This window comes from Mustela nivalis, assembly GCF_964662115.1.
Source record: "Mustela nivalis genome assembly, chromosome: 1".
NCBI classification, from domain to species: Eukaryota; Metazoa; Chordata; class Mammalia; order Carnivora; family Mustelidae; genus Mustela; species Mustela nivalis.
Genome location: NC_139020.1, coordinates 82,856,347 through 82,872,035, shown reverse-complemented (window position 1 = coordinate 82,872,035; position 15,689 = coordinate 82,856,347). Strand labels below are relative to the sequence as shown.

The window sequence follows — 15,689 nt, the reverse complement described above, 5'->3', positions numbered from 1 at the left end:
TTATTTATTATTGTGTTCAATTAGCCAACACATAGTAAATCATTGGTTTTTGATGTAGTGTTCAAGGATTCATTAATTGCATATAACACCCAGTGTTCATCAAAATATGTACCCTCCTTAATACCCATTTCTGGTTACCCCATCTGTCTCCACTCTAAAACCAACAACTAAGGCTTCTCAATCTCCAACTTTTGGAGCACCGATGAACTTTACTACCTTCCTCCCCTCTAAAACCCTCAGTTTGTTTCCTGGAGTTGAGTCTCTCATGGTTTGTCTCCCTCTCTGACTTCTTCCCATTCAGTTTTCCCCCCCTTTCCCTATGGTCCTCTGTACTATTTTCTATGTTCCATATATGAATGAAACCATATGATAATTTTCTTTCTCTGTTTGACTTATTCCACTTAGCTTAGTCCCCTCCAGTTCCATCTATGTTGATGGAAACATCCTTTCTGATGGCTGAGTAATAGTCCATTGTATATAAGAACCACACCTTCCTTATCCAGGACATCTCAGCTCCTTCCATAGTTTGGCTATTATATACATTGCTGCTGAACATTGGGATGCATGTACCCCCTCTTTTCATTACAACTATATCTTTGGGGTAAACACCTAGTAGTGCAATTGCTGAGTCATAGGGTAGTTCTATTTTTAACATCTTGAGGAGCCTCCATACTGTTTTCCAGAGTGGCAGTATCAGCTTGCATTCCCACCAACAGTGTAAAGCGTTCCCCATCAAAATGCCATCAACATTTTTCACAGAGCTGGAACAAACAATCCTAAAATTTGCATGGAACCAGAAAAGATCCAGAATTACCAGGGGAATGTTGGAAAAGAAAACCAAAGTTGGGGACATCGCAATGCCTGACTTCAAGCTATATTACAAAGCTGTGATCATCAAGACTGCATGGTATTGGCATAAAAACAGACACATAAATCAATGGAACAGAATAGAGACCCTAGAAATGGACCCTCAACTCCATGGCCAACTAATCTTTGACAAATAAGGGAAGAATATCCGAAGGAAAATAGTATCTTTGATGAATGGTGCTGGGAAAATTGGAGAGGCATATTCAGAAGAATGAAACTGGACCATTCTCTTATACAATCTCAAAAATTTTTGGTGAGAGGCTAAATTGATACAGTCTTTTCAAAAATATTTGGTTGTATCTATTTTTAAAGCTGAACACGCACATAGTTGATTACTGAGCAATTTCATTCTTAGAAATACACTGAAAAGAAATGTGGACATATTCACCAAAAGACATGTATTAAAACATTTATAGCATCACTGTTCCTAAAACTAAGAACTGGTAACAATTTGAATGCCCATGAACAGTAGAATGGATAGAGAGATGGTAGTATATTTGCCTAAAAATCATACTTCACTTAAAGTGGTGATAACAGTTATAAAACCTCAGATCCAAGTAACTGAAAAACCAAGGATCAAATTGAGCTTAAACATTAAGGAAATTTATTATTGAACATAACTAGAACTCCATAGATAAGCTTGATTCCATAGGTGGTTAGAATAGCAGCTGAAAAATGCCGGTAAACAACTGGTTCTTTCCAGGTTCTTTTTGTTCTGCTGTCCTCAGTGTTGCCTTCCTTTTCTTACTAGAAACAAGATGGTGGTCAATCATGTGGTCAAGTCTCAGACAATACATCCAGAAACAGTTACATACAGAGGTAAAAGAAGGTGAACTACCTTTTACTTACTTCTTGTATAAGAAGAACAGAAATTTTCCTTGGGAGGACCATAGTACAGTTTCCCTCAAATTTCATTGGCCAAAAGTGTGTTTCATCCTATTTCAGAACCAATTACTGGCAGGGTAAATGAACTGATAAAATTTGACTAAGACTGATCTTCTGCAATGGACTGGATATTGGAGTACTGACTAACATGACAACTAATTAACAGTAACAGTTAATTTTAAGAGTATTTATTTAGGGCTGCCTAGGTGGCTCAGTTGGTTAATTGTCTGTCTTTGGCTCAGGTCATGATCCCAGCATCCTGAGATCAAGTCCTGAGTCAGGTTTTCTGCTCCATGGGGAGTCTATTTCTTCCTCTCCCTAGGCTTCTCTTCCCAGTTCCTTCTCTAAGTAAATAAATAAATAAATATCTTTTTTTTTTTTTAAGAGTATTTATTTAAACCTCAAATACTGGATTTTTTAGTTTTTGCTGAGAGGTGGAAACAACAACACTCTCAAACTTACAACAAAAATGCTGAATAAACAGCATATTCACAATTTTTTTTTACCCATCAGAGTGCTGAGGGTGCAGGGCAACCAACTACCTAGAATCTAGGGGAAAGCAGGTGTCTGTAGTGAGACACGAGACACAAACAGTGACCAAAGTATTTCCCCCCAAATATTTATTAATGAGAACATCAGTATCTTTATAGTAGAGAAACCTGACAGGTATCACCTACCCAAGTGATAAAAGAAAACATCACTAATAATAAGTCAGTTCGATACCATATAGCTCCCTATATGACACAATAAAGCAGTTACTTTACTTCTATGGCATTCTTCCCTAAATTCCATAACCTTAATTTAACCCTGAGAAAAACCCATGCAAATCAAAATTGTTGACTATTCTACTAAATACCCAAAAATATTCTTTGCAAAAGTTAAGATGATGGAAGACATAGAAATAATGAGTAATCAACATAGATTAGAGGAGACTGAGACATGACAATAAAAGGCAACATAGGGTCCTGGATCAGATGCCCATACAGAAAAGGACATTAGTGGAAAAAATGATGAGATCTACATAATGTCTAGGGTTTGGTTAACAGTATTATACAAAGTTAATGTCTCACTTTTGAAAATTGTACCATGGTTATGTTAGGTGTTAACATTAGGAGAAATTGGGTGGAGAGTATATAGGAATTCTCTATACTATGATTGCAAATCTTCTGTAAGTCTAAAATTATTTTGAAATAAAACATTTTTAAACTGTTTATTTGCTATTCTTTAATTTTTATTTCAGGATTCAAAACTTTAAAAAAATATTGTCAGACCTTCACTTATTTTCCCAGTTCTCTACACTGGTCATGTTTGTGCCAACAAAATGAAGTGATATCTTTATGGTTCCTAGGCACTAAAGATAAAAACAAACAAATGTAAAGTGCCCAAGTTTAGGGAGGCATAGGAAGATATAAGCCAGTTAACAATAATTTGAATGTCAGGAAACTAATAATTTTGCTTTTATACTATTTCCTTCTCTCCTATGTATCTTGGTTAAGAAGTGATTTTCTCAACTCCTTTAATGCTTATAAATCTTCCATAAGCCTTATAATCACTGATAAAGAAGTTTTTTCTCTTATTAACTCCATTATATACTTTAAAGAATAAGGACTGTAGAGGGTCTAACTTAGTAGCTGCATAGTTTCTAATCTGAACTACAAGAGAACAAACAGATTTAATATATTCTTAATATGATACAAATACTTGGGTAGTTTCTCAAGAGGAATAACCATGAAAAGGAAAGAAGATGACATTTGTGATTGAAGTTAAAGAATAATGCAATGTTCTATAAAAGCAAAGGCAAGAAAAATGCCTTCTATTTGATTATTATCTTTCCCTACAGAAAATGTTAACCATGATGTTTATCCCTAGTCCACCATGATTTACTGAATGTATGGAGAAGTATGGTGGGGAGATAATTTGCCTTTCTAGTTCATGGGTCAGCAGGTTATAAGGAGCCATATCAGAAACTGATAAAGAGAACTGGCACCTCCCAGGATTATAGAGTTTGAACTCCATGCAGAAACTATATGAGATTTCCTTAATCTGTGTAAAAGAGAAAGAGTCAAATGAGTACTTGGTAACCAGAATGGAGGAGAGGGATAGAGATTACAATGTGTTCACCAAACCCGATTTTCACTTCCTCCTAGTGGTCAGCCAGAGCACATTCCTTAGTCTCTTGTGAAGCTAGATGGGGTCATACAATTGAGTTTTGGCCATGGAATATAGGAGAAAGTGAGGCATATCATTTTTAGAATTGGCACATGATAAATGTTCAGTCCAACACACTCTCTTTCTTCTCCCATCTCTTAGCTGAGTGTTTTTTATCAAAGGCTATCTTGCTTGTCCCAAGTTCAAGAGAAGGGTGCCTCTGTTTGCCTTTGTTGCTGAACATGCCCGTCAGTCACCATTGCTTTATCAATTTATACTGAAAAATAATGTGAGTGAAAAATAAACATTTATTGTCTTATGCCACTAATATTTTGGATTTATTACAGTGGTTAGCCTACCCTGACTAATATAGTATTCCTTATGATTTAATAAATAGTGATATGAGAGATTATCAACTTTGAACCTGCTAAGTGATACATGTTCTGTCTAGAGAGATCAAAGTTAGGCAGGCATTCCTGAATAGTTTTTTTACTATCCCTTCCTTCTAATTCCTTCTTTTTCCTTTTGTCTTATCTTGCCTAGTCTATGGTTCTGTTGTACTGAGCATTGGGATAACTGGGGTGACTATATGCCCCAGCATTCCTGGGATAGGGCTAGTTTATGTCTATGCCTCAGTATGATGATTAATATTAACCCTCTCATGTTTGAAAGTTTAGATGATAAATTATACGGGCACTCTAATGATAAAGCCACCTTATCTTCTTCTTGGGAATGAAAGAGACAAAATAAAAGAGTAAATAAAATAGATTTATCATGGAAAGCATTATATTTATGAGTATTTGCAGTTGCATTCCCCCTATTATTTTTTAGATAGCCAAATATATGATGCTTTGTCTCCAGTGTATCCTACAACATCATCTTCTTACAAGTTTATCAATCATAATGATTAGATAAAGATTAAGTGGGAAGCCTCTAGAATATAATGCTGAAATTCTTTCAGTGATTTAAGCCAAACTATTTTGGTGTCTGTTACATGATATTATTATAACTTATTGTGTAATAAATCAATTTATTACATACTAATAATTATAAAACTGTGGCCATAATAATTTGGATAAAGATAATCTACATATAAATTTAGGATTCTCAGAAGAAATATAACAAGAAGAGAGATCTGGATCACATTCATACCTGGGTAGTTGAAATTTAAGTTTGCATTAAAGGCCATGTTTAAAAATTAATTCCATGTGAATTTTTTCCATTAAAGGGAATTTCAAACTGATAAAGGTATTTTTCATTGGCAAACTGGGGGTAATTCTTGATTTTCTGGATCATTAACTGCAAATAGACATTTCTTCACACTCCTTAGAGACAGTTTTAAGAAATGACTTAAGTTTAGACCATTTTCCACAACTGGTTTAAAAAAGAAACAACAAAATGGAAGCCCTAGTGACTATGATTAAGTTAGGGTTAATTAGAAATGAAAATTAAAAATAGTTTCTTTTTAAGCAAGTACAATGAAGTAACTTCTCTCTCAGAAAGGGAGCGTATGAAATGAGCTATAGTGAATATGGTATTACAAAATCATGAAAACTATCACGTGAATGAAAAGGATTATGAACAGGCAAGTAGAAGATTCACCTTTGCTATACTTTCCACAATAATCCAAACCCTGGTCATTCTGAAGATAGATTATGTCTCTATTTTAATTCTGGCATGTAAATCTTATCAATTTTATTCAGGTTGCCACCTGAACCTACATTACTGAAATCTCCCTCACCTCAGCTCTAATTTATTGTAAAAAATGTCATTAACCTTTCATGAGAATTAATCACAAAAGATGTTGAAATTTTTGTGTTATAGCCTGTACCTGCAAGCCTATTTGAAACGTGCTCTACTACATTGAGTTTCTGTCTGAAATAGCTGATTTAAGCCCTTGATATAGTGGAGCTGGTACCCCATTCATTGTGTTATCATTTTATACAGTCTGTCCATAAAAACCCCAAGAGAAGAATGCACTGTCTGTCCATGAAAAATAACCCACTGTCTGTGGCTTATGGAAACAACGATAGAATTTTAAATACCTTGGAAAAACCAGGCATAGCCATTTACAGGCTTTTGCCAGCACTCTTCTGGTTGAATGGCAATATTCAAACATAATGAACAAAGGAACACAATTAAATATGCACCCTAATGAGGAATGAAGAAGTGAGACTTTTGTCATTTTTCTAAAACAAAAGCTCCCAAAATTTAAAATAATGAAGGAACATGGCTGCTGGAGAGAAGTAAGGGATGCATTATTAGACACAGCAGTAAATGTCAAATATAATATACTACAGCAATATTCTTCAGTTTGACTATGGCTCTTTTATTTCTTGTTCCCATGTATCTCCTGCTGTTAACTGTTCATCTCCCATCAATTTTATTCTCATCAGTAGTTGCCCCGGTCAGGCAGAGAAACTGTATTTAATTAAATGCCCCCACTAATAAGAATAAGCTAAGCAGACTTGCATGCCTAAAGTGCCACTCTCACATTTGAGCAGGTGGTGACAAGTCTTGCGCTTACACTGAACTCTCGGCTTTATTTCTGTTTAACTTGAAGATATGAAAACTAATCTTTTTAAAAATTTCTCTAAATCTTTTGGTCCTAAAATATGAAAGTAATTTATGCCAAGATAATTATTATTGGTTTTTGTTACATGGAACACTATCATAATGACTTCAGATATATTATGCACCTAACAATTTTGCTTTGAGTATAACTGTAATCCAGATACTGTAGTGTGGATCTAGTAAGGTGTTTAACTAAATACAGTTTATTAAAACTAAAGTTTAGGTATTGAAACATTCTGAGTAGTTTGCAGGTTGAGGGATAATGCAGGCACATTTGATTCATCTTTACCAATTTCAACCTGATAAGAGGAAGATGAACAAGGAGGAAGAGAAATAGTAGTGTGTGATCTGATAACCTGGAAGGTTACACGATATCTTCCACACATGATCAGGAATCCAAAGGACCAGGCTACAGCATTATCATTATCAGATGAGCATGACTCTATGTATATCTTTGTAGCATGAAAATGAGTCTAATTCTACATCTGGTGGAAATTGGGTGAGCAAGGGAATGGTAGCAGAGTCTCAGCAACCCATGAGCAGCCAGGAATGTAGAAGCATTGGTTCTGTCTGTGGGGTCCCTGAGAGGAGTCTAAGAGCATGGATTGAGTCAATTCACTTGTTTGGACTGAAGGTGGTTGTCTAAACTGGAGATAGACGTAATTTGTAGGATATTGTAAAAGTGATTGTATTTTTCCATTGGTTGTTCTTTATTGCATATGTCATAAAATTTAAAAAATGGATCCACAATCCCCAAATACATATCCAAAAGCATCAGTTATTTTCCCTTGCCCATATTTCCTGCCAGTCCTTGACATATGTAAAGGTAATAGATCAGTATGCCAGGTGATATCCTGGGCACTGTCTATATTTGCTCATTCAATCCCCACAATGACTCTGAGAATTACCCCCATTGCACATGGGTGACTGAGACTTAGGAAAGTTAAGCAACTTGCCCTACATTGTGTGACAGATTGAAAGACCCTAGAATTGAGTTCTGTGGGTCCAAAGCTAAAACCTCTACTTTTGGTCGTTCTGTAGCATGGCCTGCTGTACTATGTGATCAAATCACGGGTGGACTTTGTATACTGCTTTATTTTTCCACTTTATGTTAAATGAATTTATCTCCTTTATTGGCTGCACAAAATTCATTTGAAGAAATGTATCATACTTTAACTGTTTCACTATTCATGGATTTTTAAAGGGATTTTATTTATTTATTTGACAGAGTGAGAGCATGCACAAGCAGGGAGAGGGGTGACAGGCAGGAGAGGGAGAAGCAGGCTCCCCACTGAACAGAGAGCCAGATGTGGGACTCAGTCCCAGGACTGTGGAATCATGACCTGAGCTGAAGGCCGACACTTAACCAACTGAGCCACCCAAACACCCCTATTCTTGGATATTTATGTTTGTCTTAATTTCTGCTTATATAGCAAGCACTGCAATGATCATTTCCTTGCCTAATGCTTTTTTTTTTTTTCCTTCCTCCTTTTGAATTGGTTCCTAAAGATAAATTTCCAGGGCTGATGTTATTTGGCCAACGGATATAAACATAAAATATTTAATTATTTTAAATACATCTACATACATTGCAGGGATTTTAGAGAACTTTTAATGAAGGGCTAAGAAATATTATATTCTTTCAATATTCCTTATGAGTTTTTGCTACATGCTGGGTACTGAGCTAAACATTAGAGATACAAAAACACCAGAAAATCAGATTCCCATCTTCCTGGTACTTCAGTCTTCTGAGGTAGGAAATTACATATTTATCTTAAGTATATATTTTCTTCATAAGTTATATGATGACAAAATTTAAACGAGATCATTCTAAGTCATTAGAAATTTTAAAAAGCCTCAAATAGTCACAAATTTGTGTATTTTTTCATAAAGAAAGGCAGCATTTATAGATGTCTAGTATAATACCAGCCCCCATACTTAAATGGCATGTTCTTGGGCAATTTACTTAATCTTTCAGTTTCTACATGGAAATAATGTATGTAGGATTACTGAGATAATAACTCTGAGCCCTTAGAATGGTACACAACACTTAGCAGGCACTCAGTAACTGTTAGCTAATTCAATAATGTGCTAGAACCTGCTCAGATATGCTTATGATTGCTATATTTTTAGGAATTTTTTAAGATAATTATTAAACACAGATACTATTAAATACTCCTTATGGTGGAAGTATTTATGTCACAGACATTGGCAAACTACTAATCAACAACTTTTATCCAGAGAGCAGTAGTTAAGTGTTTGCCATCATACTACTACCACTTATTATTCATGTATATATTACCCTTCCTCTGGAAGTAGTTGCTGCAGATGGTGATTAATACCCACACATTTAGTGGGTAACGAAACAAGCAGTCAGTAAGGGTTCTTTCTGTAATGCTTTAGATAATGTGTGTTCTAAGTTGGTTAAGAAGCTAATGATTGCATATTCAATGTGTAGATATGTTTTAAATAATTCCTGCACAGACAATTGACCAATAAACTATGCTGAAGTGGAATTTAAGCAAATCATTTGTTTTTGATTAACAAATATGTTTGTGAAGGAAAAGCAAAGGGAACATGGAATGGGCTAATGGAGGTAGTATTCATGGTTTTGTCACAGACCAAGCCAGTTTACTAATTTAAAACATTCGTTAACCTAAGTCTTGGCTTTCTTATTTAAAAAAAAAAAAAGTCCATGCCCTCTATAATATTATAGAGGGCACAGATTGCATGGAGCACTGTGTGTGGTGGAAAAAATACTGATACTGTTATGCTGAAAATAAATAAATTTTTAAAAATAAATAAAATAAAAGAATAGAATAGAAAATACCAAAAAAGTCAGATAATAACACTTAACTCATAAAATTGTTATGAGAATTAGTTGAGATAATATGTTCTCCAGTGACCAACATACAGTAGGCACCTAATACAAATCTGTCTTTCTTTCATGCTTAAAAAACAAACTGAGGGTTGCCAAAAGGGAGAAGGGTAGGGGATAGGGTAACTGGCTGATGGGCATTAAAGAGAGCATGTGATATGATAGGCACTGGGTATTATATTGAACTAATGCATCAGTGAACATTATATAAAAAACCAATGTTGGACTATACCTTGGTTATAAATTATATATAATTTATACTTAAATAATATATATATAACTTTATATATAAATTATACATATATATATATATATACACACATATGTCCATATTGAAAGAAGGAGCCAGTAAAGATGAAAGAGAACTTATTATTGATGGGCATGATCTCAGAGGACTCTGGAATGGATAGTATCAGTGGAAGATGGAAGGATTATCTTTGGACAGGAAGAAGAATCATACTTTCTCTCAGAAAGAAAAGAGGAGTTAAATAAAAATGAATTTGTAGGTGTAGGATGGAAAGATCAAGAAGTTCACATCTGAAAGCCTCAGTCTTCTCTGCACTGTTAAAGGAAAGTTGTTTAAGAGCTAGAAGCTGGGGGAGAGGAACCTGGAATGGCCCTGAAAGAGGCCCCAAGAACACAGCTTGGTGCAAGACCACATTTGTAAAGAGACCATCTTCTACCCAACCCCAGTGGGGCTTTGCACCAGATGTGGGAGTGGAGGAGACACCCAAATGGACTGATCCAAGAATCAGAATCAGCAGGGCGGGGGGGTGGTAGAAAGATGAGGCAGGAGAGGAGGATGCTGTAAGAGAGGATGAAGCTGGCTTAAAGTCTTGAAGAAAGGGGATGTGTCAAGGAACCAGAGACCTCAACAGAACTCAAAGAGTAACAGTCATGGAGGGATAGGAATAGGGAAGAGATATGGTAGGACTGGGATAGGAAATGGGCTGTTTGCAGAAACCGTGAGGCAGAGGCAGGGATATCTGAGCTTAACTCTTCTGGCTAGTAACAAGGGTTTGGGTCCAGCCCAGTGTTATTCAGAGCCAAGTCCTCTTTTAAAGGTTGGCTTATATTATTATGTCTTAGAAAGTTTATAATATGTCATATCTTAAAATATAAAGCTATAGGGGCACCTGGGTGGCTCAGTGGGTTAGGCCACTGCCTTCGGCTCAGGTCATGATCTCAGGGTCCTGGGATCTAGTCCCGCATCGGGCTCTCTGCTCAGCAGGGAGCCTGCTTCCCTCTCTCTCTCTGCCTGCCTCTCCGTCTACTTGTGATCTCTCTCTGACAAATAAATAAATAAAATCTTTAAAAATATATATAAAGCTATAAATAAGATACGAATTTATAGATAAGATGCAAGACTAATTTTGGTGGGGGGGTAACTCGGGCTCTTTACGAAGAAGAAAACAAATCTAAAAGTTTAAAGGAATTAAAAATGCCAATGAAATAAGTAAATAGTTCTCAATTTTTTTTCTTTTTAAAGAAAACAACATGCACTTGTATATGTTACTATGTGTATGCTTCGGTGAAAAATAAATCTTGTTTCTTCATAGCCTCATGGCAGCTAAAGAAAGACAACATAAAAGAACCCAATAAGATGTCATAAGTGACTCTTAATCTCACAAAACAAACTGAGGGTTGCTGGGGGGAGGGGGTTTGGGAGAAGAGGGTGGGATTATGGACATTGGGGAGGGTATGTGCTTTGGTGAGTGCTGTGAAGTGTGTAAACCTGGTGATTCACAGACCTGTACCCCTGGAGATAAAAATATATGTTTATAAAAAATAAAAAATTAAAAAAAAAACATATGCAAAAGAAAAAAAAAAGATGTCATTCTAGCTTCATTTATGAAAGGAAAACACTGGAAACTTGAATATCAACAAAGCATAGTGGTTAAGGGAACTGTGGAATATACCTCTGATAGAATATTGTCTGGTTGCTAAAATGATGGTTATAAAGAACTATAGAACAACATGGGAAATAGTTATGATAATAAATTAAGTAAAATCAAGTGCAGGATTCAGATACATAGGCACACCACAATTCTGAGTGTTTAAGAAACAAACATAAGACAAAGACCTAAAATTATACTTGGTTTTAATTTATTTTTTTCTGTTTCCTTTATTTTTTTTCTGTTTCCTATATGAATATGTAAAATTTAAAAATTATTGGGGTATCTGAGTGACTCAGTCAGTTAAGCATCTGCCTTCAGCTCAGGTCACAATCTCAGGGTTTTGGGGTGGAGCCCCATGTCTGGCTCCCTGCTCAGTGGGGAGTGTGCTTCTCCCTCTATTTCTTTCCTTCCGTTCTTGCTCATGTTCACTCTCTCTCTTTCAAATAAATAAATAAAATCTTTAAAAAATATTAATATTCTATTTCAACTCTTTCTTACTCCTCAAAAATTCTCTTGGACATCTCCAGACTTCCTTAAACAGCCCAAGAAAGGAGCTTACAAATCTTCACTCCCTGCTTCCAGCTTCAATCCCACCTCCTCACCTAATAGGTGACCTTGCCTTTGACCAGAGACTAAATCTCTCCATGGAAAGTCACTTTCTTTCTGTCTTCCACTCTCTTTGCCTTTGCATTTAATTATCTGCAATATCAGACAAAGGACCCCATCCCCTTTCCAGGCTAATTTCTTCATGTCTCTGGAGAGAGAATGCTTGGCCTGTTCTTCACTCCAGACAGTGGCTTGTGATTTCCTTTTTTTTTTTTTAATTTATTTTTTATTTTCAGCATAACAGTATTCATTATTTTTGCACCACACCCAGTGCTCCATGCAATTCGTGCCCTCTATAATACCCACCACCTGGTACCCCAACCTCCCACCCCCCGCCCCTTCAAAACTCTCAGATTGCTTTTCAGAGTCCATAGTCATCAAATTTTCTATGTTTGCCCAGGACTTGGGGGTTTCCCAAGACATGAAATTTTTGGTGCTAAAACTGGGAAACATTCCAGGTAAATTGGGATGGTTGGCCACTCTGCCTTGATGCCTAAGATGATGTTTTACTTGTTGTAGGTGCTTAAGGATTTTTTGTTGAATGTATTTATATGTACAATACAAGCAAAATGATGATGAGCACACACAAATATTTTCTGTTAAACATAAATCTAAAAATCTGTATTCACAGTGGGACAATTTCTAAAATGGTGAGGTCTCTTTTCCTATGTTTATATGTCAACTGATATAACAAATCCTTTTTGGACAGATATATTTAAACAAATATATTTAATGTGTAATATATTTAAACAAATGATATATTTAAGCAAATGATATATTTAACAAATGATATATTTAAACAAATCCTTTTTTGGACAGATAATGTGTTCTGATATTATAGGCAGCTCTTCCCTTTTTTATTTTACAATATTATTAGTCTTCTGTAATGATTTGTACCATCCTTTGGGGAGAAATAAACTTTTAAAACTCTTGTTCAAATTCTAAATCTGTATAAATTGACAGATTTCTGTTCACTCTTAAAAATGACTAGATTATAATTAATTGTTTCTGTGGTTTAAGTTATTTCTGCAGGTACCTTTCTAATTGCCTAGAGTTGCAGATTCCTGACCTCAGAAAAATTCTAGCCAATAGAATGTTCGGTTGAAGCAACTTGTCACCTTGACATCACAAGCTTAGGTCTCCTCACTACCCCTAGCAACCAATATGCAAACATAGCAACGGCAGCTGGTGCACCGGAACAGCATTGTTTAAAATAAACACTTTCCCAGTTGGCATTTGCAAGTAATCTTTTTCTTCCCCTCATTTAAAATATAAGTGTGAACATATCATAAGATAAAGTAAAACAAATGAAAATGAAAACTACTTGGAAAGGTAGGCAGGAGAACAGAAATCATAGGAAAATGGTAACTGCCAAAGGGATTTATGCTTTGACCTCTACCACCATTGGAAACTCCATTATCAGATGTATTGGAGGGGCTTTTTCCTAGGGGTTCCCAAAATTTAGAATTCAAGGACCTTCTGAAAAAATTCTATTGTTCAAGCATCTGTAGAGTGCCTACCATGTACTAGGAGACACAGGTACGCAGAGATGGAAGAAAGAAAAAATCATAAGATATTTATATAAATAACTACAAAATATAAGGTATATAGATAGGGCAGATTACACATTAATCGTTCAGAACATGGTATCTCAAGCCATATTTGAGAACTATGGCCTAGCCATTTAATAGTGGGAGACTTCATAAGTCACTTATCTTCTCTGTGTTGCATTTCCTTATCAGTGAAATAAGGGGGTAACTGTAGCACCTACTTCTGAAGGTAGATGTGAGGCTTAAGTGAGTTAATTTACATAAATGCTTAGAATAGGGCTTGACACATAGCAAGAGCTATAAATGTGTGTGCTATTAATTTAAAGATTGAATGTGACAGGTGACAGAGACAGTTTCAGAAGACATGCAATGGACATTTAAGAAAGAGCTTATCTCAGGACAGCAGGGCAAACTTTAGGTGAACTGGATTTTAAGTAGGTGATAAGGACAATAAGAGAAGTATAAGCAAAGTACAAAAGTGACTGAGCAGAGGCACAGATGAAGCTTTATAACTTGAGGAGGAAGAGGGCAGAGAGGGAGCAAGGGGACAGGAGGGGGACTATGCCAGCATCATCTGACCAGATTTCTCCTCACTGGCTCTCTCAGACTATGCACAACTCTGTGAGACCTGAAGGTGAGAACATGCCATTACAGCCAGTGCTAAAGCTCTGAATTTGCGTTTAACTCCATGCATTTGGAAAACGTTAAGAGCTCAGTTTTGGCCAAAGGACAATTGCATGGAGTTGAGCTGAGGGTTGGGTAAAGGGGTACAGGAGAAGAGCAGAAGAAGAAGCTGAAGAAGACCAGGGAGGCCAGGAAAGGCCAGGAAATCCACCAACGTCACACTAAGGAACTGGGCTTCATTATGTAGGCTGGCATTTCTCAAAGTGTGTCTCCTCAGAGTCTTCACCTTACAATCTACTATAGTGGGTTAAAAATGCAGATTTCTTAGGAGAGAAGGATATTAAGTGAAATGGTTGTAGAAAAATGAGGCAGCAAGTTGGCTTAGAGAAGGAGAAAATAGTCCCATAGTCATCTTGTGAAGTTCCTGTTTCTAACCCTCACCTTCCCAAGATCTTCCTTCACTGTAAGGTACAAGAAGATTGGATAGCTAGATCAATTATACCTCTCCTATCCTCCCTCATGGGTTTGTAACTATCACCTGAACTCCTGAACGTATGTTTAAACCTTCTTTGAGGTTGAACATATGAGAGCTCACTCCCCTAAAAGGGTAACCAAGGCCCCATCAGAGCAGAAACTATACTCTGGTAATTTGTGTGCATCAGAAACATTGTGCTATATCAGGAGTGGCCTGCAGACAATCAGGGATTACAGTGAGGATCTCTCACCTTATGGTGGGCCCCACTTAGATGGCCAGAAAGGGGTGACACTACACAGATCATACCATGCTATATGAAAACAATGCAATGGAAACAGCAATGCTAACAAAGATGTCAAGGATATCAGCTGCAGACCCAGGCAAGTGAAAAATACACATTTCTCTTAAGCTCTAGTAATCAATCTAAAGAACCTTCCTCTTTGGTGTAGTAAATGCCTATAGGAGGCTGTCACTGTAGTTTGATGGGTGTCTCTTCAAACTTTACTCTTTTGCCTTCATTTTTTGTTGTATTCAAAGAACTATCTGTATCCTTTTCTCAATTTGAGATAACAGAGGCTGGGTCTGTTGTGAATTCTATTACTCAAAGCAGCACCTGTACAAGCTCTCTCTCATGTTTCTGTGGGTAAAAAGAAAAACAGTCCCATTGAAGCTCAGACTATCAGAGATAAAGGAGATCTGGAGGACCAAAACATAATGGGTATGTCTTCCTTTGGAAATAACTGGACAGTTCAGAGAGCAAAGTACACACAAAGTACACAAAGTACACACACTTGTGCACATGTGCACACACACGTAAGCAGCCAAATAATCTTGTTTGTAAAACCAATGAAGAATTCACTAAACTGTGCGTTTTATAATTGATGATTTAATGCTGTCTCTGTTAGAAGGCTTGAAAATTTTCTGATTTGTAAATATTTTAGAATTTGTATCATGGAAAAGTAAATCCAGAACTTTCAACAAAAAGTTAAGTGGTAAGGACATTCATGCACTGAAAGTATGGGGGAAAAAAGGGAGAGAGAAGAGAGAAACTTTAGACCTCCACAATGCCTGCCATGTTCCATACACTGTCCTAAAATCTTTTTATGTGCATCACTTTATTTCGTTCTTAAAACAATCCCATAAAAGCAATAAAAGTTATTCCAGATAGTAGTTTCTTTACAAAG

The 15,689-nt window shown here is 36.2% G+C and overlaps 2 protein-coding genes across 3 annotated transcripts in view; both read right to left on the bottom strand.

Moving 5' to 3' along the window:
- LOC309842676 (schwannomin-interacting protein 1) overlaps nucleotides 1-15,689 on the bottom strand; it is a 531,227-nt gene that overhangs the window by 502,123 nt on the left and 13,415 nt on the right. The gene's annotated exons all lie outside the window — the stretch shown is intronic.
- IQCJ (IQ motif containing J) overlaps nucleotides 1,449-15,689 on the bottom strand; it is a 250,274-nt gene continuing 236,033 nt past the window's right edge. For both annotated transcript variants that reach the window (XM_082687497.1, XM_082687496.1), the window contains exon 5: nucleotides 1,449-1,614. In XM_082687497.1, coding sequence (XP_082543623.1) covers nucleotides 1,612-1,614 — 3 coding nt within the window. In that variant the 3' untranslated portion in view covers nucleotides 1,449-1,611. The remainder of the gene's footprint in view (nucleotides 1,615-15,689) is intronic.